Source organism: Astatotilapia calliptera, chromosome 8 (assembly GCF_964374335.1).
Source record: "Astatotilapia calliptera chromosome 8, fAstCal68.1, whole genome shotgun sequence".
Lineage (NCBI taxonomy): Eukaryota > Metazoa > Chordata > Actinopteri > Cichliformes > Cichlidae > Astatotilapia > Astatotilapia calliptera.
This window is the reverse complement of record NC_137429.1, coordinates 14429727-14454379: the sequence shown is the minus strand read 5'-3', so window position 1 is coordinate 14454379 and position 24653 is coordinate 14429727. Positions and strand designations below refer to the sequence as shown.

General features: G+C 41.0%; 2 protein-coding genes across 3 annotated transcripts in view; one reads left to right on the top strand and one right to left on the bottom strand.

Annotated features, from left to right (window-relative positions):
• LOC113019379 (protocadherin-15-like) overlaps positions 1-5774 on the top strand; it is a 229357-nt gene extending 223583 nt beyond the window's left edge. Inside the window, exon 39 of the mRNA XM_080305485.1 lies at positions 643-5774. Coding sequence (XP_080161611.1) covers positions 643-2268 — 1626 coding nt within the window. The 3' untranslated portion in view covers positions 2269-5774. The remainder of the gene's footprint in view (positions 1-642) is intronic.
• A 4736-nt stretch (positions 5775-10510) lies between these two features.
• plce1 (phospholipase C, epsilon 1) overlaps positions 10511-24653 on the bottom strand; it is a 78812-nt gene continuing 64669 nt past the window's right edge. Inside the window, exons 33-45 of one of the 2 annotated variants that reach the window (XM_080305483.1) lie at positions 22686-22804; positions 22346-22463; positions 20850-20987; positions 20368-20658; positions 19837-20000; positions 18689-18950; positions 18410-18528; positions 18061-18189; positions 17776-17973; positions 17443-17634; positions 17134-17346; positions 16090-16201; positions 10511-14203 (exon numbers count right to left, since the gene is read on the bottom strand). In XM_080305483.1, the coding sequence (XP_080161609.1) occupies positions 14016-14203; positions 16090-16201; positions 17134-17346; positions 17443-17634; positions 17776-17973; positions 18061-18189; positions 18410-18528; positions 18689-18950; positions 19837-20000; positions 20368-20658; positions 20850-20987; positions 22346-22463; positions 22686-22804 (2243 nt within the window). In that variant the 3' untranslated portion in view covers positions 10511-14015. Of the gene's footprint in view, positions 14204-15992; positions 16202-17133; positions 17347-17442; positions 17635-17775; positions 17974-18060; positions 18190-18409; positions 18529-18688; positions 18951-19836; positions 20001-20367; positions 20659-20849; positions 20988-22345; positions 22464-22685; positions 22805-24653 lie in introns of both variants that reach the window. The other variant, XM_080305484.1, reaches the window with a different exon arrangement.

Genomic DNA, 24653 nt, shown 5'->3' with positions numbered 1-24653 from the left:
GTGGGATCATCGTGACAGAGAACAGAACAAAGGGCAGCCAACATCCAAAGAAGAGCTTTGAAATATCCTCAACACAGCCTGGAGAACTATTCCTGAAGAAATAAGTTATAATAAAGCTTGCCTAAGAGAGTTCAGGCTGAAGAATAAAGGTGTTCATACCACATAATGACTCTTAAGATCATTAGTATTCCTGCATATGTTTGCACATGCAATAAATCAGCGCATCAGAAATGAAGGGTGGCTCAAGATTTACAGTGACTGAAAGCAGAAAGATTGAAACGGGAGGAATTAGCTAGAAAGACAAACACTGTACAGCATTATCCTAAAAAGAAACCCTAATTCAGGCTCTTCTCATCTCAGATGGCAATGTGTGTTTGGCCCATATTTGCAAGCGCTAAAAGTAACGCAGATTAGGCCTGTATGTGGATGCTATTTGGGATCTGTCTGTTAATCCTAAATGTTCAGCTATCCTTTTAAGGTTGCAGTACATCCTTTTTTATTTTTGTTACAATGTACTACATAATGGAATGTGACTATTCATATTGAAAGCATGCTGTAAAGTTAATATGTAGTGGTTGCTCTTTATGGTCAAATGTTAGTGTTATCTAACTTGTTTTTGGACTAATGTCATCATTGCACCAGGTGAGGAGAAAAGTTCAAGGAGACAAATTAGCTCCACACCCTTCCCACCTTCAGGCTCAAACTATTCCAGCCCTGAGAAAGACCCACGGACACGTGAGAACTGAGGATGACAAAAAACAAGAAGGCAGTACAACTGCTAACACTAAACCTAAGAGCTCGAGCGTGGCTACCAGGTTGCAGGCTTTGATGCGAGTGAGTACGGCGCTGTCCTCTGCAGGGAAAAAGTCTGGACAGCCTCCTGCCATTCACCCTCCGTGGAACAAAGCCAGAATTGGACCGATAGAGGAGGGAGGCCGAGGAAGAGAAAAAGTGGAGGGAAAAGCGGGAGGAGTGAGAATTGGGTTTGAGAATGGGGGAGCAGGGAAGAGGGAAAATAAAAGGGTAGGCAGAGATGAAGCAGTAGAAATAAGGAGGGAGAGGGGAGGAAGAGAAGAAGTAGAAACATGGGGGAGAAACAACAGAGGTGGCGGCTCAAACAATGCAGTTGGAGGAGGAGGAGGCATCAGGCCAGAGCACAGGGGACGGCTCCCTGGACTGTTGTCCTCTGGCCAGTCTTTCAGCCGGGATGGCAGCATGGTCATAGATGGGAGTTATTTCCAGATGTCCACTGAAGCAAGCAAACCCCCAGCAATGGAACAAAAGCTGAGCGGGGCCCTCAGTCTTATCTCCCTAGCCAGAAGGCTCCAGGGACCAGCCAGGGTGGGAGGTGGACAGTGGAGCAATGGCGAAAGCTGGGACACAGGGAAGATGGATGGCTCCATGGGAGATATGAGCGTTTCTGCTTTAGTGTCTAAGGGAGCCACAGGAGAGGAGGGGAGGAGGTGGGAGTTCGGAGAGCCGAACAGCTCCATTGAGGGATGGTGGAGAAAAGAACAAAGATTTCGCGGCGGTGTTCAAAGTGATTCGGAAACAGGAAGTGGCAGCAAAGAGTCTCTGTCGGAATTCAGTTTCTCAGACGCAAGCAGCCACACGTTACGTGTCCCGGCAGAAACAGACGAGGCCGAGTATGACACAGAAACAGAAAAAACTGAGTCCGACTCAGGAAACGCAAAGGAAGAGGAAAGCCAAGATGAGCTGGGAGAGTGGTCTGAGTCTGAGACGGAAGATGAGAGGAAAAAAATGAGTAGAAAACCGGCAAAAAGACACGTTAGTGATAGTTCTGTGAGCAGCAACAGCAGGAGTCATAAAAGCAGAAGCAGTAGAGGGAGCTTTAGAAGGGAACGCAGCAGCAGACGGCGAGACAGGAGCGGCAAAGAGACTGATAGAAAGAGCAGCAGGGACTCGGAAAGTTCTAGACATTCGCGTTCAACCGTTTCTAGTTCCAGGCCCAAAACTTCCAGACGGCCTTCACGTGAAGCAACAGAGCCAGAGAGTGAAGAAGAGAGCGAGGAATCTGAAGAAGAAGAGGTAAAAAGTGCTGGATTGGGAAAGCCGTCAACGAGCAGGCAAGCTTCCAGTCACACCCAGTCAGACATCAGCTCAGGCCCGACGGACAGCTCGGACGACTTGTCACCAATCATGGAGGACAGCGAAGAGGATGAGGAGGAGGAGAAAAGCAGCGACCACGATGGGGAAGAAGGCGAAGATCCCAAAGATGAAGAAGAGGGGGATTTGGGAGTCAGCTGAGCCGAGATTAAATTCTTTGCCACTCAGTAAGGTCTGGGGTGAAAATGCTTGGATTGAGAGTGAAGTCATTACCTGAGTGGAATTTATAACTTTAATCTCTCTCTTTTTTGTGTTTTCTTGTTTGGCGTGATTTACATCCACTGTAATTTAAAGTGTCGGCGTGTCCTCTGCTGCCCTCTCTGACTGTCTCTCTTCTTCTTTTTTTCTTTCTTTCTTTGGCTTGTAACTTTAATCCCCCTTTTTTCCCCAGTCAGCCTTTCTCTCGTCTTCGTGAAGTGCTTTTCTGCTTTACATCTACAGTTTTTTTTCCCCCCTGAGCCGACTTGTCTCGTTTTCCGATTGTGAAAGCTCCCACTTCGAGCTGATTGTTTCTCTTATGCTGCTACGGCTCAGAGATTATTTACTGACCTCTCTTTGTTGCACTTAAGGTTTACTCAAGCTTTTTTTCATTAGTCATTTCTCTTTCTTTGCTCATTCTTCTGCTAGCAGTCAGCTCTTCCAGCAGCGTTTACCAGCAGGAAGAAAAGATGCTTTCTTTGTTATGGAGAACATGTACTTTCTTCTATACAATGAAGGTTCTTTAAATCTTTAAGGGTTACATGGTGTGTATGTGTGTGTGAACATGTAGCAGTGTTGACCCTGACCTACTATATTATACTTAAATAATTTAGTTTTGTGTTCTAAAAGATTACATCCAAGACCAACATGTGCTATATTTCCAAAATCATTTCCCCATTTCAGTTTTTTTCATTTAAAAAAACACAAAAAACCTCATCATTAGATGATCCAAAGGCCGGTTTGTTGAGTCACACTGCTGACATGTCTTTGTATTTGCAGTGAGTCAAAGTGTTTTTTTTATTGTTGCTCATTTTCTCACTTTAAAATGAAAAAATGTTTATTTTAACAGCAATTAAATCAAAATCTTTACAAATGACATGGAAATGTTGGGTCTTCTGACCAGAGAAGGTTTGGCATGTCTTCAGTCTGGTGTGTAGATAGCCTTATTTCCATATAAATACATATATCAACTGAAATACAACCCCAGTTCCATAAATGTTGGACTGTTGTGTGAAGAATTTAAAGTTGATGGCAGCAACAGTCCCAACTTTAACCCCTTTTTTTAGTCAGAGGAGAGCAGTTTCTGGACATTTCTTGTCTGGTAAGTGAAGCTAGCTCCCCAACAGTCCAGGGTCTTATTTGTCATAGTTTTCCTTTATGTGCCAAATGTTTCCCAGTTGGGGAAAACTCTGGATTGCAGGGAGGCAAGTTCAGCACCTCAACTCTTACAAACCCATATTCTTGTAATAGATGCACTATGTGGTTTAGCATTGTCTTGCTGAAATATGTAAGGCCTTCCCTTAAAAAACAACACCATCTCAGACTTTCGTTCCTATTGTCACCTAGTGTGTGTTCATGGGTTATTGTGATTGTTTATTTCTGATATTTTGAGTCTTTACTAGTGCTGTCAGCGTTAATCTCATTAAAACCACGTTAATGCCATAACCGCATTAACGTGGCAAATCTCCGTTGGCGAGTTAACGCAGATCGCCCCGTGCATGGGGCTGCTCGGCGCTAATGCGATAACAAGCTAACCACGCTAACGCATTGACGCAAGGATGCAGGTTTTTGAACTGAGCACTGATATCAAACCAGATGGTGATAGTCCTCTTTAGTCCCAATGATGTGGCCATCCAGTCCCACTTAATCTAATCAGTTACAAGATTTTCATCTAGCTGTTCCTTTTTTGAATCACTTACATTTCCAGGCTTTTGTTGCTGTCGTTCCAACTTTTTTGAGTTGCTCCCATCAAATTCAAAGCGAGCTAATTTATGTCTCAGTTTAAACAGTTTTTTTTTTTTTAATTCCATTTATTTTCTGTGTTCTATTATGAATAAAACATGGGTTTATGAGATTTGGATATCACTGCATTCTGTTTTGATTTACATTTTATACAGTGTAACAACTTTTTTGGAATCAGGGTTGTGGAATTCGTCCTTTGGCCATTTCCGACTATGAGAGAACTCTGAATGCAATGTAACCTAAACATAAATGCTATCAATGTTCACAGTTAGTCAAATCATTTATTATTAGTTATAGATTTTACCCAGCATTTTTTAGGATGTCTTCCTAAAAGACTGTATTAACCCAGAAAGCCACTGTGCTGATATTGTAACACATCGTCTTCCTAGCCCATCACACAATGCTGTTCTGTCAGATACCGCTTCTGTCACAGAGAAACACACAAGGTGTCCTTTGGTGTAGCTGCCTTGATGCACTGGCAGCGGTAGCACTGGATGCTGAGAGATAACTGTCCTCTTTTAAAAAGCAACGCATAAATAAATCACAGTGTCTCTGTCAGCCAGCGGGCCATGTCCTGTTTGGAAGCTTTGTACTTTGCACTTTTTGTTTTGCTTGATTTTCACTCGCCGAATAGTTCTTGCTGTTGCTTTTACCTCCTGCTTATTTTTCAGACATTGTAAACTATTCAAGTTAAAACAAGGCCGTCCTTTACAAGCGCCCATACTGTACATAATGAGTTGGGAGTGGGACCTCTCTCGGTTTTGCCCCAGTATTGCCACCGAATGCATCACAGCAGGGATGCCATTGGATACCTTGTGCTTCTCTACAAGACACCAGCAGCTTTGACACCTTGGGAATGAGACCCAGGTGGTTGTTACAACTTGTAGTAACACCTCTGTTAGTTGTGGGAATAACTGTTTGTTAAATGGATGCTAATATCATCACCGGTAAGTCTCTGATGCTCGCAAAGGAAGCTGTTTAATGTCATGAAAGGCTTTAATCCTAGTTTGTACGCCTAAATCAAACCAAACCTTGGAAATGAAGCTTAAAATCATAAATCAAGAATACTTATGTGGGTCAAACATAGTCAGTCTTTATTTTTGAAAAAGATTAGATCATGGAGATACGCCATCACCCTGTCAACTTTTTACACATCCTTGCAAAGCTGCTGGTGCAACTAAAAGTACTTATTTCCCAAGGGTTTGCTACAGCAGATGGGTAAACAGACTTGATTTGGTACAGTTCTTCCTGAGAAAGCCTTCCTATTTATCCAGGCTTGGGGACTGGCAGAGGAAGTACACTAGCTTTTGACACCCCCTGAGGCTGGGTTTGTATCTCCTCCTGATCTCAAACCAGAGACTTTTTGCATGTAAGGCAAATGTGTTCAATGTCGACACCACAGAGGCACTCGCTGCTAGTGAGAGAAGGAAGAAGGAGTGCATTATTCTCCAAAATGCCTTTAATTTCAGTTTTAAACTTTCGATGGCCTTTTGTGAGTAGATGTGTGAACTGTGTGAAGTTCCCCAGTGCACACCACAATACATCATCAGGGTAACTACTCAGTACAGTTCACCGAAGGAGTTTTGAGGCATTATCGAAAAAGCACTTTGAGGCAGACAGCAGATGTTCACTTTTTGTGCTTTGTATCATCACTTTTACGATTCATTTCTCTTGCCTCAATGAAACTCCCAAGGTCAGCAGTTTAAAGTCACATTATTGATGTGTTTCTCTCAGCAGGGCAGCAGAAAACGTCGGGTCAAGTTGGTGTTTGACCGAGAGTACGAGACCAGCTCCACGGGTGAGGAAAGCGCGCCAGAAACCCAACGTGGGCGCTTGTCCTCCACCCACAACAGCCAAGTCAACGTTAACGGGAGCATCTACGTGGCCCAGAATGGCTCCATCATCCGCACCCGACGCTCAGTAAACACCACAGGGCCCACGCAAACCACTACTACGAACAACAACCTCAAACTCCCCTCTCCTATCTTCAGCTCAAGGCTGGCAAAGCACTTTAAAAAACTAGACAAAATGGCTGCCACACTGGAAGAAAGAGTTCCCCTGAACAGCTTCAGAACGACGCTGGACGGCGGGTGCAACACACTCCGCACTTTCCAGAGCTCGGGAACGGTTGCCACCACGACAACCACGTCCTCTTTCTCCAATCCTGACAGCAAAACGCTGAATGTGTTCAACACGCGACAATCCAGCGTTTCTTCAGGGTCAACCAGCACCAGCAACGCAGGCCCTGAAAGCGTGGCGTCAAAATCGAACCTGCTCAAAGTGGCACAGGAAGGCACGGAGCAGTCCCAGAGCACAGCGGAGAGAAACGAGTCGGAAGAAGGCGAGAGAGAGTCCAAGGTAGACGGCAGTAACGACGACACGGACGGACTCGTCATCAGAGAGCCGCTGGAGTGCCCGAGTGACAGAACGCAGTCGGACGAGGAGGAGTTATGGATGGGGCCGTGGAACAGCCTTCACATACCCATGACCAAACTCTGACTGAACGCTACGCTACTGTGCTCGTCCCATATTGCCAAGATCACTGAAACATTGAGACATGATTTCTGTTCATTAGTTGTGGAACTAACAGGGATGCTCCAGGTCAATTGGAAGAAATCTAATTACATGATTTGCTAGTCTGTTGTCTGTGATGGAAGATTCCTCACATATCAGCCAGTAGAACTTTATTTTATTTACATTCAGAGAAGTGATGGAACTATATTTGAAGCAAAAACAGAACAAATTCATTGGCGTTTAATTGGTTATTTGGATTACTTATTAAATGTCACTTTTTTGTACCTTCTCCACTGAAACTGACCTGATTTCAGAGCTGCAACACCTTTAGAAAACTGGACCTAAACTGAGAGGACTTATATTTCTACTTTGATAGCAGAGGCAAAGGTGCGTGAACTTTTTAATGGCCCTTTAAGCGACTGGTGTCTGTATGGAACTGAGTGACTCATTCAGTATTACGACTACTGACGCAACTCATCTTGAATTTGCCTGACATGTTTCATTAACACATGAAGTCGTGTATTGTTCACACTTGCCTTTTTATCCTTGTAAAGTTGCTTAGCAGACTTTATCCAAATAAAATTCCAGCCATTGAAATGTGGTTTCGCTAACTTGATGATATGCTGCTAAACCCCAAGCTGTAACCTTGAAGGCTGGAAAAACAGGAGCCAAGGTTCAACTTCAACACCCTCCTTTTTAAATTGGTTAGTTTCCTGTCACGGACACGGCTTTTTAGCGTAGTCCGCAAATTTTCAATAGAGTTGAGTTTTTGGGAAGGCTATTTCAGCAGATTAATGTTAGCCTGCTTTTTTCATTCCAAAATTAGTTAAGTGTGTTTGGTATCATGGTCCTGTTGGAACAAGATTTAACTATCTAGCTGCTGATTTTTGGTGAAGTGAAGACTTTGGAGGGACTACACCTCCTTCATTGTTCCATACACCTTCTGCAGTGTACCAGTAGGACGGGCAGCAACACACCGTTGGTCCAGTGTGCTCAGGTTTGAAAACCTTTGACATATATTTGTTTCCTTGGAGCCATTCAAGGAGCAGACTTGATGAAACAGGTTTCAGATCCTCAAGATTTTCATATTAAAATATGGAATTTAATTGTATTGAAGGCCAAATAAAAATCAACAATACTTTTGACAATTAGGTTCAATAAGCTCACAGTGGCGTTGTCTACTCTTCTCTTTGGTCTCTAAGCAAACTGCATAGGGATTAAAGCACATACTCTGTTTTCCTTAAAAGCTCCGTCTTAACTAATTTTACAAGGATTTTCATCACCGCTGTTGTATGGGCAACCGGCCTGGAAGCATTTAGGGTTTTTGGATAACCGAAATTCGGAACAGTCACTAAAACAGCATCTTTCAATAAATTAGGTAGAAGCTGTGCATGTAAAGTCAAAACCTCTGCTTTTGCCAACAGGCACGTCAGCCTAGCTTCACCCCCTGTAGAGTGATATGTTAAATTCCCAATTTGAGATATGAAAATTACCGCCTTGTCTTGTAGTGAATACCTGTTACCTGATGTTATGGGGTTGGTGCTTTTTGGAATGTTTTTATTGGAACTTCTAAAAAACAATACATCCCACTGTGTGGTACAGCTTATTCGATACGTTCTAGCATTTTATTAGCCGAAGAGCTAATGCTTTGGTTGGCAGCATTGGGTCTGTATACAGACTATGAGCATTTGGATTTGGAAACCAGACTCAAATATTTCAAAGAAGTGCAGTTGTTGCTGCAGTTGTTTTAATTTTTGACTTGAAAGCAAGTGAAAAGGACATTGTGGTGATTAGTAACCGTTGGTTAGGTCTTAAGAGCAGCAGTTCCCATTTGAAGATGCACCTACAAGCTAAGCACAGCATCTCCACAACATAAAGAAAGCAGGAGAATCAAGCCAAATGAAACTGCTAGAGTTAATTTTAAGCTTGGCTAAAGCTGTCACACCGAGGGACAGTTAACGAGGTGGTGGTGGAGATTTGGGGTTCAGGGGTAGATGCAAACTCACAGCAACGTTATAGTGAGGAAAGATGATTATACGGCAACTATAACATACTTTAAAGAGTTTTTAATGATTTTATTTAAAATGACCCCTTGAAAAAAGGACTTAAAATAAGAGTTAATTTTATTCTTGCTTAAACAAGATCAATATCACTTAAACACCTGTCTAATAAATATGAAAAAAGACCGATATGCCTCCTTCCTGCTTAGCAGCAGTAAAAAAAAGAAGGTTACAGCTTTGTCCCAAACTTCTCAATTTCACATATTTTATAAATTAATTAAAAGAAAAATGCTAATTACTAAAGTTCATGGATGCAGTTTCCAGTCTTCATGCCTTTCTCTTATTGATCTTCTCTTGCAAGAAGGCATATATTGCCAAAAGTGTAAAACCAAAGCTTTAATTTCATGAACAAAAAAAAACTTCTTCTGCGCCATTAATAGTTAATTAAATTTCATTTAAACCGATATTGATCAGAAGATACTGAAAGAAGAGATTCCTTTTAATTATAATTCCACACTACCATAGGAAATCTGCTTAACTTTGCACATGAAGCCCTCTCCTTTATCAAAGTTGCTCACAATAAGGCTGGAGGAAACTTTTTAATTGTGAACTGCATACAGTTTTATTTGAAGTCTTGAAAGACTGGGATCATTAAGCTCCAGAATTACCGGGGTTTAAAACTTTCACCTTTAATTGGATGACCACATAATTTTGCATTAAGGAAATCAACAGAGGGTGCAGTACGGGTGGTGATATTTGAAACTGTGTGCTCCTTATTACCTGGAATTAGTGGAGTGTACCAGAGTCATATTTTAAACAGTTTCTGGAAGGAAGGGCACATCTGAGCAGCTAACACTGATTCAACAAAATTGATTGTTAAAATTTTCACCGATTCCGGAGGCCACTGTTTTACTGGAGAAGACAGGCTGAACGTGGCTTATTAAGCTCTGACAGAGCAACCAGAGATTTGATTAGTAGCTGGAACATTGTGAGACAGAACATTTCATCCCCAAAACAAAGTGAGCCATCATGTTTGCTTAATTATAAAATGCTCAAAACATCTCTGACAGGTTACAAAGAAGCTGGCTTTAAACTCTCACAGGCCATTTTATTTTGTACACTTTGCCATTATTGGGTTGGACCCTGTTTTCTATCAAATCTGCTTTAATTCTTCATGGTATGGATTAAACAAGGTGCTGGAATCCTTAGTCCATATTGACACGATAGCATCACACAGTCGGACAGATGGGCACACTGGGGTCATAAAAAGATGGATGTGGTCAGCAACAATGCTCAGGTAGGTTATTCCTACTAAGGGAATATTAGGAAATATTACTCACATCATTACATCACCACCAGCAGGCTGAAGCACTGATACAAGATTGGATGGATCCATGCTTTCATGTTGTTTATTCCAAATTCTAAACTGAATGTCACAGCAGAAATTAAGACTTAGTACATCAGGTAACATTTTCTCAATCTTCTATTGTTCACTTTCACTGAGCCTATGTGAACTGTACTCCGTTTCCTGTTGTTAGCTAGTACCCAGTGTGGTCTTCTGCTGCCCTAACATTCAGAGATGCTCTTCTGCATAGAGTTACAAGTGGTACTCCAAGCAGTCCGGCCACGTTTTTTCTAACCTTTGGCATCAAAAACACATTTTTGCTCAAAGAACTGCTGCTCATTGGATATTTTCCGTTTTTTGGACCATCCTCTGCAAACTCTGATTAGAAACTCTAAATCTCTACCATTCAACGAGAAAATTAGAAAATAAATAAGATAAATAAGATCCGGACATGTGTCCATCCATGGTCATTGAAGATGGACTACAATCAAGTGGAAAATTGCCACGTGGTCTTATCAATCTCAAAATGCATAACAGTTTCTAGAAATCCTGGATACGCCCTCCTCTGGACATAAGAAAGAGATCAAAGTATTTCCCATTTTTATTGTGATTCATATGACAAAAAATAAAATCCACCGATTACCATCCATTTAAAGTAAATTCAAGTAAATAGACAAATGTTCACTTGACAGTCATGGCATAACACAGAGAGCGGATGTTAAAGTGTATAGTGGACCACTTATGGAAAGTGCTAACAATCAAAACATAGCTTGACAGCATACACGTGGATATAATGAATACACCAAAATGTAAAATAAAGTCTCAAATTGTCAGATTTAGTCCACAGTTATGGAAAATAAAATGCTGCTGCATACTGCAGAATAACATGCCATGAGTATGAATAATACACTAAATATTTTACAGTAAAATATTTCTTTACATATCTAAATACGTTTGAGTAAAGTCAGGGCAGTAGAGTTCACCCTCTCACATACTGAAATAAATAAACAAACACTAATAACTACTTACAGGAACTTACGCATAAACAACACAAATGCCAACCAGGGCTTCACATTCAAATAAATAACTTCAAACACACATTTGTCTCAGGTTAAGAACAGTTACATTCAGAAACGAGGTCTAGAGGTTAGAGAAAAAAAAGGAAACAAGATGTGGTGGTGTTATAACTCAGATTTAAAACTGAAAATGTCCCTTCCTGTGTGGAATCACTGTGGATTTCACACGCTTATTAGAGCTGATATCGCTTTCATCCAGGCATGTAGTTGTAATGACCATTTCGTGAAAGATTAGGTTTTGCTTCGCGTAATGGCTTTTTTTTTATCCAAAGTTTAAATTAGAAACAGTTAGAGTAACAAAAGCCTGACTGGATTAAAGGATTGCAGCTTAATTATCACCGATATAGAGTTGTGGTTTCTGGGATCACAGTCTCATCTACCTTAAATATCATAAGCCTTAGGTCCCACCCTACTCCCTTACTCCCAACAAAACATAATCCATGCATGTGATTAATATTAATCAGGTCAAATTTAACCCATTAATTGATGGTCACAAGTTGAAAGTATGAGTTAAAGTGGAACATGTCAGTCGTTTGTAGGTATTAAAAAGATGAAGAATAACAGATCTTCACTATTGCACTAAAACTATAACTCATTACTTGGCATTAAGCCTTTTTTGAAAGGTTTTTAAGCTTCTTTAAACAAATAATTCTAGTTTGTTAAATTTTTAGTATTCTGGAATATTGGTAAAAAAAAAAGATTCCATTTTTATAAAAGTAGGATTTATAATAAGCCTAAAGCTGAGTAAGCAGGAATGAATTGAAACAGCTTTCAATAAAGAGACTCAAAAGTGATTTTTCTGAGTGAAAATTTTAAATGGAGAAATAAAATAACCCTAATACAGCAGGTCTGTGTTCTTGAGTCTTGATGATGGACTTGATTTTGTGTCACGGCTCCTTTTTGGGTAATAATCAAGATGTATCATGTCGTTTTACATCTTAATGTTATTAATTTTTAATGTATATTTGGTAACGTCATTAACCAAATGGGAGGAAGTAAAATAAAAAGTTACTATTAGTCCTAAAATATTGAAATGTCGCTAATTAAAAGAGAGAAAAGTGGCACCAAATGAATTTTGAATGTAGATTTAGATGTGCAGAAGAAAGAAAAAAAAATCTAGTCATTACTTACATTAAATATCTATAAAGATGCTGCTCTTAAAATCAAGGACAGTAAGTCCAGACCAATAAATAAAGAAAAACCAATCAATTGCATTACGAACATTCAATTCTGTTGGGGAACACGGAATACATACCTATAAGTCTGACAAAAAACTCCCCCAAAATGTACTTGTGCTTTCTTTAGAACTAAATTTGTGACTGGGCTGAAATTGAAAGTAATAAATACAACGACATAACAAGACAGAAGCAGTTCTAACCATAACAATCAAGTCGCTGTCACTAATTAGACAGTAACACAAAAACATTGATGACGACACCAAAAGGAAAACGAAAAGTGCAAAACATTGTTTGAAGAAGACCGGGATGCTCTCCAAAGGATCTTAGCACTACAACCATCATTGCACCAATAAAATAATGTAGGAATTTGCAGGAAATACTCAATTAGGTCCAACAGAGGAAATGTCCATATTTGAACAATCTCTGAAGTAATGACTGTCTGACTAAATTTGTAACTATGTTTTGGGCTCCACCAGTTTTGCATTTAACAATGTAAATATTCAGAAAGCTTACTGTTGCACAAAAAAGGTTAACAAACAGTTCTGGTGATCGCATTGTATTCACACTATTAAAAAGCAATACCCCATGTTTAAATTACATTTTAAATATATATATAGTAATGTATATATATTCATATATAAACATTTTTAACTTTTTAAGCTGCTCAGTTTGGCTGACAAGGTGAGATATGGTTGATATTTGTGCACAATGATGTGAGCAATAAGATACTCTGTAAAACAAAGCAGATCATCCTCAGATATACAGCCACAAAATCATCAAATGTTGGAGGCAGTGTTGCAACATTTTAAACCGACACAAGACAACTTTACCAAAACAGTGAGAAGTTGCTCCACATTTGCATTTGCAGAATATAATAGTGTGTGCCTACACTGCCTTAAAACGCTCCTCATATATCGACTATTTAGGGCAAATACGGTAGTGTCCGATAAACTGCTTCCATTTTTACGACATTTAAATAGAATAGAAGCCTCCGATTCTTTATCCTCACATTTGCTGCGTCTTTCTGTGAGCTTTGCTCATCTGCACTGCCCCAAAATGTGCTCTTACAGTACTGTGAAACTGGAACAGTAGGGAAAGAACCAAACAAGCCAGCTTGTCAGCCTCCTTCACAATGCCCTCAACCAAATGAGCCCATACCTGAGGAAGCAACAATCTCCTACATCTCTTCGTCCATTTTAACATTTACTAGCAAGTGTGGATTTTACTTCTTTGTTTTAAACATACTGTACAAAAGATTTATTCAAACAATTATGCTAGTGCACAAGGCGTGTAGTCACTTGTGGAGATTTAATAGTCCTTGAAAAGGGAAAATAAATACTCCAAATAGTTTGTGTTTTACTATTTCAATAAATCCAATGGCAATTTAGCAACCATCAAAGCCAGAATTATTCTCTGTATGTGACACAGGAATCTTTTTTATCCTCTCTTATTTATTTGAAATATGAGGGACAGTTTGCCATTTCATGTCCCAGCGGACTTCAATAAAAACAGCTGCCCCAAGAGGAGCTGAGCTACCAGCCCACGACCATCACAGTCCTCGTGGATGACTTGGATGACAGCGGGTGGGCTCGCCAATCTCCTCCCAAGCAAAAGGGGCTCATTACCTGTCACCTAACCCAGTAACAGAGCCTGGACTGAATCCTGTCCTTCACTTGCTCATTTAACACAGGGTAGGATTGGATTCCTTCAAGACTTTGACAGGAGGGAATCTCAGAACCCGACAATGCACGAGACCATCACTGAAAACACCTTGTGAAAAGAGAAATTCTCCAAATTAAGAAGTAGTCAATGCAAGTCTCTCTGTGTCTAGAACTCATTTGTGGGTCTTCCAGTTCCTGAGGAGGTAAAGCTTCCAGGCTGAAGGGGTCAGAGAAGAGGTGGGAAGGTGGACAGATAGGAGCTCCTCTCTGAAAGAGTTGGAGGAGGCCTGTAGGAACCTTCCAGCCCCCACCCTGCCCTCTGTCACCCATGCCCTCAGACCTGCAGCTGCAGACAGGTACCCTGAAGAGGAAATAGGATCTATTTTCATGTTTCTGTTTTTCAATATTTAGTTAAAAAAAAAAAAAAAAGAGTTTAAAGAAAGACACAACACAACACTTGTTAATAACACAACCACAATGAATTGTTGCTACACCGCAAAGTGATCTTCTGTTAAAAATGTGAAAAATGGCTGCCGTTTCAATATTAGACTGTAAGGGGTTTTAAAACAACAGACTTTGAAGTAAACTGCAAAAATGACCACAAGCACAAATACAAATCTTTTTCTGCGTTCCAGTTAGCATATTATTGTGCATCACCTGCACATTTGTCACATGGTTTTGCTTCTTCAGGGCTACTTTTTTTAATCTGTTTTAAATTGAAAGTCGCAATTGAGGGTGCTGATTAAACACGTCTTCTACAGCTGACCGATGGTGACAATTGCCACTTAGCCTTGTACTGTATGACCCTTCTTTGTAGCATAGTCTGTAATTAGGATTAATTTACTTCAAAGTCCTTACAAGGGGAGTATTGTTACTACTTTTAGAATGAAGTATGAGAGGGTTCAGTCCCAATGAGAAAACAGCAATGACGTTAAAAACGCAATCCTAAATGAAGGAGAATGACTGTGTTGCCCTGTTGAGCAATATTTGATCACGTTTCTGTAGTTCTCTCATGCATAGCCTCTCATTTGGGTCATGAAATACACATTTCTGCTGTTTTAACACACATCTGCTAACCTAGCTGTGATGATAAACTGCTAATGAATCCAGCAATAAGCCTGCAAAAGTAGGTAAGAAGAAGAAGAAGACAGGATCTGAATGACAAAAGATTTCAAAAGGGCACTGCAATTGTTTTATGAAGGGGGGAAAAAAAGTTCCAGACATTTGTTAAATGTCAAGAATACACACTGGGCGTCATTGTCAGAAACAGTGACGTCATCACACAATGACAGGTGATCAACCTATCAGAAATGTAATTACCTATCACTGCAATGCAGACTGCCACAGTTATGAGCGGCGTTTGCATTTTGATGATGCCTCTGTGAGACTAAACCTGACAGGTACAGGCTACCACAGCATTCATCTTCCTCATAATGATAACACAATAGCCAGTCTAGTGTCTGGTGCAGCAGACGAAGTACATCCAGTGAGTGTATACACTGTAATGTTTCTATTTATTGCAGGGATTTTATTTATTTTTTTATTCATTTATTAGCCTCAATTTCACGTTAAATTTGTTCAGGTTCAGGTACAAGAAGAAGCTCGACACAGGATAAAAACACCACTTACACTTAGAGTTTTAATGGTGGAGTTAGATTAAAAATGAATATGCTTCCATTCATTTTCACTTTATTTCTTTTTTTGAACAAAAACTCTGCAGATCACTTTGGAGACGTGAGTCAGAAGATCCTGCAGCCTGGAGCAGATTTGGAGTTAATAAATAGCCTGTTTTTTTATTATTATCATTATCATTATTATTATCATGACTTTAATTTTCCATAAAACTTTTGAAAGATTAAAACATTAAAAAAAAATAAGTATCATCCAAAATCTCAATTGGGAGACTTTAAAAAAAACTATAATAATAAGAAGAGTGTAAGGCACTTTAAAAGAAAGGTCGATCACCCTGAGAGCTACCATACTTTTGTTTGGTTTTTGCATTGTACTTACATGACACCTATAATCCATCAACAATTTTAAATCTATCCCATCCAAACTCTGCTTGTACTTTTCAAAAATAGTGGCAATTTTTCCCACTCACACTGAGTTCTACTTCTCGAATGTTAGAGGTTAGAGATGACATACGGTACCTCTGTTGCTTTTCCATGCAAACACGGCAGGCAGAGTGTGAGCCTCACTCCTGGAGCTCTGTCAGAGCCACACAGCATGCAGCTCTATCATCCTTACTCTGGGCAGGGCCATCCACTCCGCTGCCAGTTGTCATGCTGCGGCTGCGACTAGTCAGCTTCTTGAGCTCACTGGCAAAGGAAATGACTTTCTTTTTGTCCTCCCTCACCACCTGGAAACAGAAGTGAATCCGTGTAAAAGAGATGCATTTACAGCATAAGAAATGTGCCAATAAAGCCTGAGCAGACTCATAAGAGCTGAGAAAACACCAATGTACATGATCCCCTTTACTTTTTTCTATTTCTTCAGATCACATTTTGTCTCAAGACAGATGAAAAAACTTAAACAAATAGAGCTTACAGAGGCATTAGACCTTTATTTAGCAAGGCAGGACATTTAAACACATTATTTCCAGGCTGTCAGAGCGAGAAAAAAACAAAACAAACAAAAATCGAGCGCAAAACGATGACAAATAGATAAAACGCTAAAAGCATTAAAATGTACAGAGCATAGAGTTACATAAGCATATTAGTAACAAAGCAGATGGAAAACACTACAAAGGAAATCACAAAAGCACAAAACAGATGAAAGATTTGGGAAATAAAGGTCACAGGAACGGGTTATTTCATGTAGGCAATTAAGCATGCTAAAACACATTGGTGAGCAAGCAACAGCGTACTGAGCAGGAACTAGGCATGCAGCGATTATCAAACTCTGGGCCAACACTCATACTGATGTTTTTAACACCCATTTGGCCTTCTGGCTCTTCATCACTATTAAAAAGGATGCAACTCAGCAGATAAATATCAGTTGAGTTATATTGGTCATCCTATTGGCTGATACAACAAGGCTGTTATCACCAATATAGATGTTCGCCCGATGTATCGCTGCATCCCCAGAAAGAACAGCATGTTAGAAAGATGGTGGCTGAGAGCAAAGTTGCACATATAAAACGGTCTCCTTTGTGGACGTGCACAAGGAAAGCAAAAAAACAAAAATGTTCTTTAAAAGTATTGCTACAATAAACATAAATATTAAATAAAACTAAGAAAAAAACCTAAAGAGTCTCTAGGACTAGAAATTGGTCGTCGTGCTCAGAGCTACCTGCTCTTTGAGTTTAAGAATAAACTTTCCCGCGCCCCGCCAGCGGCTCTGAGCTTGGTAGACACACTCGTGATCCAGCAGCACTCGCTGAAGAGGCTTGGTGGACGAGGACTTCTTAGAGCCGACGTCCTTGGTCACTTCCTCCATCAACACGTAGTCGCATGGATTGGGGTTAGCGAGGATACTGTAGGAATACTTAGCCTTTGACAGAGTCTGGCCAAAAAACAAAGAAAATTGAAAATATTAGGATGTGCTTTCTGCTGTGACTCATGCTTGTTTATATAATGTGTTTGCTTTTCCTGGACTCACCTGCTGTATGATATCCTGAGCCGTGCTGTAGCGTGGAGCTTTGATGACAGTGTGAGGCTGTTCGGGTGAAACTTCATGGACCTGGACAAAGAACATATCATCCTCCCCTCCTCCTCCTCCTCCACCTCCTTCTCTGCCTGCCACAGTCACCTCCTCCTCTCCCTCCACCACCGTGTTCTTCTCATTCAAGTTCTGCAGCAATTAAAAGCAACAGTAACAGTCAAACAGTGCATGACACAACCACAAGGGGGAGCCAGAGTCTGCAAAATAGCCTTCACAAAAGCTTTTGAGAAACCGCTTATTACTCTAACTGCATATACTAAACATGTGTACCTCCTCTCTAGTTTTGAGGCACAGTCTCCTCACATATCCCTCCTCAGTGTTCCAGCTGGACACCACCCTGACCACCTCCTCCTCAGGTGCTAGAGCTCGGTGCTGCGGGCAGCGCTTCACCTCGCTGCGTTCCTTCAACAGGGGAACCTTCTCCTCACACAAAAAGTATTCGGATGGGTTTCCCGCTGACCCCACAACCTGTAGAGAAGAGAGATAAAGCTTAAAAGTGTGTGACTCCCGTGACTGCAGCCTTTATAAATGCTCTACAGATTCTACAGCACTGACCACGTCCAGCAGCTGTTTGGCGGTGGTCTGCTCAGTAACACAGAAAACAGTGAAGGGTTCAGGACCGGGAGCGCAGTGCACCGTCACCCTGTGCTGCTGGGACGCATGCTTCTCCTCAGAACTGAACAGCTGTTTTGGGAGTCAGAGAGATGTAAGGCAGCAGGTCATTATAAAAACACACTGAATGCCAGATGCTCCCTCTTACTTTCTCCACTTTCTCTGAATTTATTTGGATTGCAAAGCATTATTTAGTGCGCCTTAAAGAAGTTTCTTAAAATTACAGTAACACGAAGAAGTCGAATCTGATCTACAGTTTTTCTTAAAAGCAGCAAACCTGAATAAATCTTACCAAAGATGAGGCAGTAGCGCCCCCTGCTGGACCTTCCTCTGTTCTGTGGCTGTAGATAAATAAGCTGGAGACTTCAAGAGACTCGTTGTGCTGTGTTCTCAACTGTACATGTCTGTAACCTACAACACAAACACATAAAAACAAAAAATTAAACGGTCTTGAAAACCTTTTAGTGGTTTGAAATAGACTGATTACATCATATTTTTATTGGTGTATAAAAGTCCCATCTACAGCCTGGAGACAAAGTTTTATCAGATGTACATTATCTGGTATTTCTACCTGGTTTGAGGGCTTTAAGTGGGAGAGTCCTCTGAGCTGTGGTCTGGGAACTGTTGTTCTCCACCACGGCAAATCGCAGGAAACACATCTCTTCAAAATGCACAGTGAACTGAAAGTGTTCGTTCCACATGGGGTTGAGGGTGTTGCGGTGGATCGGTTTGGTACGGAAGTGGCAGCTGTCGATGGGCATGCCCAGAACATCCAGCTCGATGCAGGGGCTGCCGGCACTGTTACTGGGACAAACGTTCTGCCCGGACACAATCTGAGCAGAAAAGAGCAGCGGAGGTGTCATATCGTTAAAGACTATTAGACGACCCAAGAATATAAAAATGTATTTAACGTTCTTTTACCATTTCTTAAAGTTACCTAATTCTCCAATATACACACACACAAACTAAACATTTCAATGTGTATGATATCATTTAAGATAACAAATATATATACAAATTACTTTGACTTTATTGTAATTAAAAGCAGTAAAATAAAAATCTACCAATTATTAAGATTAAGCCTTTTTTGAGTTATAACAAACCTGTATGAGACCCACAAACAGTATGTAAAGATATACCATCAAAATGTACACTGATATTAATTTTACTTCATTTAACAGTTTTGTAAAAATGTAACTTCAGTGGCAAACCCTTAAGCATCTTAGCATATTTATACTCATTATATTATTAATATATTGAGCACCTTAATGCACTGCAAATATGCAGGTATGTCGGTGAGTTTTAAGTTTTAAAGGCCTAGAGAGTTCAAAAACTGCACCATATACAGTAGATGAAGATTGAAAAGGATGTAACAAATTCATATGGATTTATTTATGGAATATTTATGAATACTTAAAATGCAAACTGGAAATTCAGCCATTATCAGGTCCTCAGTTGAACTCACATGTAGGCTTTAGGCTTCAGTAGCTTCAGATGTGGGTCCACCTGAGTGGGCATGACACTCACTCGCTTGCTGTGTGCTCACCTGACGACTACCTGCTACCGAGACCTGTCTGCATTTGTACTAGGCAGCTGACAAGACTGTTTAATGTTGGATATGACTATGTCAGGTGTTTGAGCTCTAACACGTAGCTGTGGCATGTAATGTCGAGCAAAGTTCAGGGCTGAAGGGTGAAGAGGACATTCTTCCTAACTCACTGTGAGGGAGTAGACAGCAGGGCTCATTTTCTCCACATCCCGCTCCATCGGACAGAACTGCTGATAAAGTGGACAGCTACGGTCCCATAACACTGCCGGCTTCAGTACGTAGCCACATCCACCGTTGGCCTCAAATAGCGCCGTGTTCAACTGCATGGGCAGGTCTGGGGAGGATACAGAGAGTACGTTTTTCTAAAACAGGTCATAAAGAGCGCTACGTCGTTTGGATACTGTCAGTTGTTTGACAATTTGAAATCGTTCTTGTCTATTTGCTGTTGTAGAAGACAAGAGATTTTCCTTTAAACAAAACATCCACGTTTAAGTGAGAGCATGCACGAAAAGTCTCACCAAACCTAATATGAAATTATTTTTTTCACCGCTGTAAAAAAAAAAGAAAAAAGAAAAGGGCTGCAATAAAATGATAAAACTGTCATTTCTTCTTTATCATCCTCTGGCTATTACAGTGTTATATTAAATTCTGAAGTGCTGTTTGTCAGAAGTGAACGGCCCTTCATACAGACATACGCTCACCATCAGTCTGATAATTGAGTGCCACCAGCTGGATGCCATGCTGCCAGAAAAGCAGAGGGTTGGGGTTGGTTGAGTCGATCCTGGTGGCCGCCGGGTAGGTTCTGAGCATCTGGCACTCCGTGTGCTGGATGAGCTTTTGAGAGTAACGGCGGCACAGGCGCTTGGCGGCGTTCTCGTTGACGGAGGAGATGTGGTAACACTTTGGTGTGCGGATGATGGCGCTGAGTGAGGTGGAGGGGTTGAGGACAGGAGACGTTTGCTGCTCCTCCCAGCTGAGTCGCTCCGAACCACCTGAGGGACAGAGACACTTTTAAAGGCCATGAAAACTTCTCCATTAAGTGATGTGGGTCCTACATGATTTAAGTTAGGATAAAACAGCATTAACTAAAAACTTTGGCAGTTTTACATCGTGTTTCATGTTTCCCATATGCACCCGCACACATAAACCTCTGCTAACGCCGAGTTCCTCGGGCCAGGCTCACCTTTCCCAGGGGTGCGGCTCTGGGTCATGACCTCCCCTGTTGCACTGCTGCGAGAAGGAGCCGTGCCAAATATGGACTTCCTGCTCTTTCCTCGGTCCTTCCCCCTGCTAGAGCCAGCCGGAGACAAAGTAGAAAGGCCTGGGTTCCCACACAGAGGAAGCAGACAGAAGAGACGAGTCATTAATGAAAGGCAGACAGACTAGAGACACCACAAGTATCCCAAGAGTCTCTTCTTAATCGTAATTTGCTTGAAAAAACCAAAACATATCAGAGCCATTTTCTTTCAGTATTCACTTGAAGGGAATTTAATTTGAAAACTTACATCTGCCATAAAAAGGTGTTTTATAATCTATATTTTGGGCTTCATGTTCTGTAAAGCAACTCAAAAGTTGTTTGCCATTAAGGCCATGAAATTAATCATCTATCAGTGGAGAGGAATAGCATGCAAATGATGTTGTCCTACTTCTTATTTAGCAACAGTACTCTAGTCTCCCTTCTGAAAATACTTCAGATGAGAAATGCCCTTTTCATTTTATGAATGGTGAGTGTTTTTAAATTGATTCAGACACTTGTACATAAGTGGCCCGTTCAGCTAAAAATCACTCCCGACTACACAAAGCTGCAACCAGTCTGCTGCCTGTCCGAATTGGACCACTTGCCCTACTGCCTCTTTCTCATATCTCGGGTCCCTGGAAACGGTAAACAAACAGAATACCAGTGGAAACAGGCAAGTTTATAAGGGCAGATGTCAGTTAAAGAAAAGAGGAGACAAACAGAAGAGGACGCTCAAGGGAAGAGGCGATAAGAGGTTGATGTTTAAGGGACAAAGAGAAATCTTTTCGAGATAAATGCAAGCATGCAATCAGGGCAGATTCCCGTAAACGGGCGAGATAAGATGTTTTATAAGCACATTTTTTTTAAAAAGGAAAGAAAAAGAAATTTGAAGCCAACTCAAGCATTTCTCACTTTCTACTTATTGCAAGGCAATGAAAGTGCATGAGAGCTACAAGGGCGACATGACATAACACGACGAAGACCCTGCGTTCGAATTTGAACTGTACTCATCCATCAGGACATCCGCAAAACAATTTCTTACTGTCCGGCGTAAAATAACTTGTGTTGTTGTGCCGTCCGGGGAATAACAGCAAAACTAAGTAACTGTATCTTTTCCATGGGAGGAAGATGATTCATCATCTTAGTGGGTGTCCTGTGTGGGATAGGAATGGAGTGTAACACAGGGATATTGGATGTCTGAAAACACGGGGAAAGGTTTGACCTCTTAAATATAACATGGGAGTGGATTAGGGTGGGACAAGATCCAGAAAAAAAGAGAAATGAAATACACAGCATTTAGAAATTAAAAGGAGAGAGGTGAAAGCAGAATATCGGTGGATAAAAGGAGACGGCATGTATAGTAAAGATAAAGAAAAGTCTGTTCTAATGAAATTCAAGGGAACAGGGAGATCTGTTTGGCAAAGAGACGGAGCGATCCCTACCAGGGAATTTCACAGCCTGGCAGTAGATGACGAGGTCGGACAGCTCCTGGGCGATCTGTCGACTCTCCTTCTTATTCTGGGGAAGGTAGAACTCCTCGCCGAGCTCCATGTCGAACACCTACAGGTGCAGACACACACGGGACATGGAGAGCACTGCTAACATTTCACTATATAAGTGTAAATGTAGTGCTGAATCAGAGGCTGAACCACACTCTGAACCTAACCTAACTGAACCTTTCTTTTTCAGTAATCTGACATAATCAATCTTATAGGAATTTCTTTTAAAGGAAGCAGCACGAAGGGCAACTTTCCTTGAGATTAGGTACATTTATATCTCTACCTTTCCTTTGCTCTGTGTAGTGCTATCAGCTTTCTTCATCCTTTTGGGTATTTCATCAGCAGGTTGCTCTTCTTTCTCGGCCGAACTCTTGCCTTCTGGCTTGTCATCAAGTATATTATCTATACAGAAGAGGACAGGGAAAAAAAAAAAAAGGGTTTTAGTGACACCTGAGCTTTACACCGAGCTGACTGTACGGCAACAAGCAGCCACCAAAATTAGCGAGCCTTATGCCTGTCAATCAAGAAAGCAAAATCTGTGCTAATGCTTGCAATATGGACTCTGATAATGAAAGTATACTAAATGCACCATCCCAGATTCGTATTTTTCATCGGTCAAAGCAGGCAAGTATATTTAAGGCAGAAACTGGCCTGTCAAAGATCCATAAATAACATTTGTGCACTGGAGCTGCTCCTGATATAGTGTACATTAAATCACCAATAAGACATAGCATGCAAGGGAAGAAGGGAAGAAGAATATTTATCATCTGGGAATCTACTGCTTGAAAAAACAAAAGCAACTTAAATGAGGATTTTTCTTGTTTTCTCAGAGAACAGAGTGGCCGTTAGATTTACCTGTTTCAAGTCATTCTGGCCACTCATTAAAAACTTAATAAAAGCATTTATATCATACTGATGACTGACTGTCCACGCTGACCCGCTTCACAGCTGGGAACAATTAAAAGAAGAATTTTTAGTTTTAGCTGAAACTCGTCACCTCGTAAATCTCTGCTGACTACTCGCACGGTTCAGGAGCACCGAAGCTAAAGCGCACAAAGGCCCCTTCCTACTAATATTTAAAGCGATGTCTCTCAACTGTAAACAGGAGCAACAGCAGGGGAGTTCTTCCCATTCCTCCTACTCATTAATCGCAGCCAAAACCACAACAAACTTGAAAATGCAGACGCTTTTTATCACAGACAACGTGTTCAATTCTTGACATCTTCTTCTTTAGAAAAAGAACAAAAAGAAACAACTGTTTATCAGAAGGAGCTGACACTGAATATTTAAGCTATAGACAGCAGCCAGAGAAGTGAGCTGGACCAGACGGTGACTGGAGGGGAGCCAATACTTATCGGGAGAGGGTGGCAAGTTGGCAGCTTAGTTCAAAAGTGTTTGTATTAGCGGGGCCTGTGCATGTGCCAAATGTGTATGGTGAAATGAAGACGTCAGGCTGGGGCGGTAATTGTTCGCTTGCCAATTTTAACATCCAGCGTCTGAAATTACATAACAGCGGCACTAGGTATTAAGAAGCAAGGTTTAATCAATCTAAAGAGTTCAGATGAGAGAGATGGGTTTGTTTTTGATTTTTAAATTGGTCCATGACCAGTAAGTTCCTGTGACTGAGACGAGCATAGTGGAGGAATTAGGAGCGAGCAGTGTTGGGACTGGGACAGGGTAGTTTCCCCTGGTCTGTTGTTTAGTGCAGGGGCAGCGCAGGGCCTGAGAAACCAGATGGCTTTGTTTTGTTTCCCTGATGAGCCTGCCCAGCCACTGGCGAGGTCATGGACAAATACAGTACGGAGGGATGGAGGAAGGGAGGTGATGCGTTTGTGGGAGAAAGAGACATAATGCTGACCGTATATTGTTTGATCACATATAAAAAATATGTTTTTCTCTTTTTAACATGCTGTCCCGTCCAAGCACTGCATCTATACAACTGAGGAAAAAAATTCTGTGTACTGCAGTAAACAGTATCTAGTCACAGGCTACATATTGATATTGCTTCCAGGGAAACATGGCGTAAGTATGGAGGCAAGCTGGGAGGTTGGGATGCTATCGAAATTACATAAGAGCAATAAAAACAAGTCTACATCATAACAAACACTCCTGATCACTCACTAATCATCCTTCGTTAGCAATCTACAGCCGATTCAAATAATCAGGTAATCCCTCACAAAACTATGAATTAAAATAACTATAAAGCAGGACCTGAATAGTACCCGAGTGAACAGTGAATATCTGCGCTACA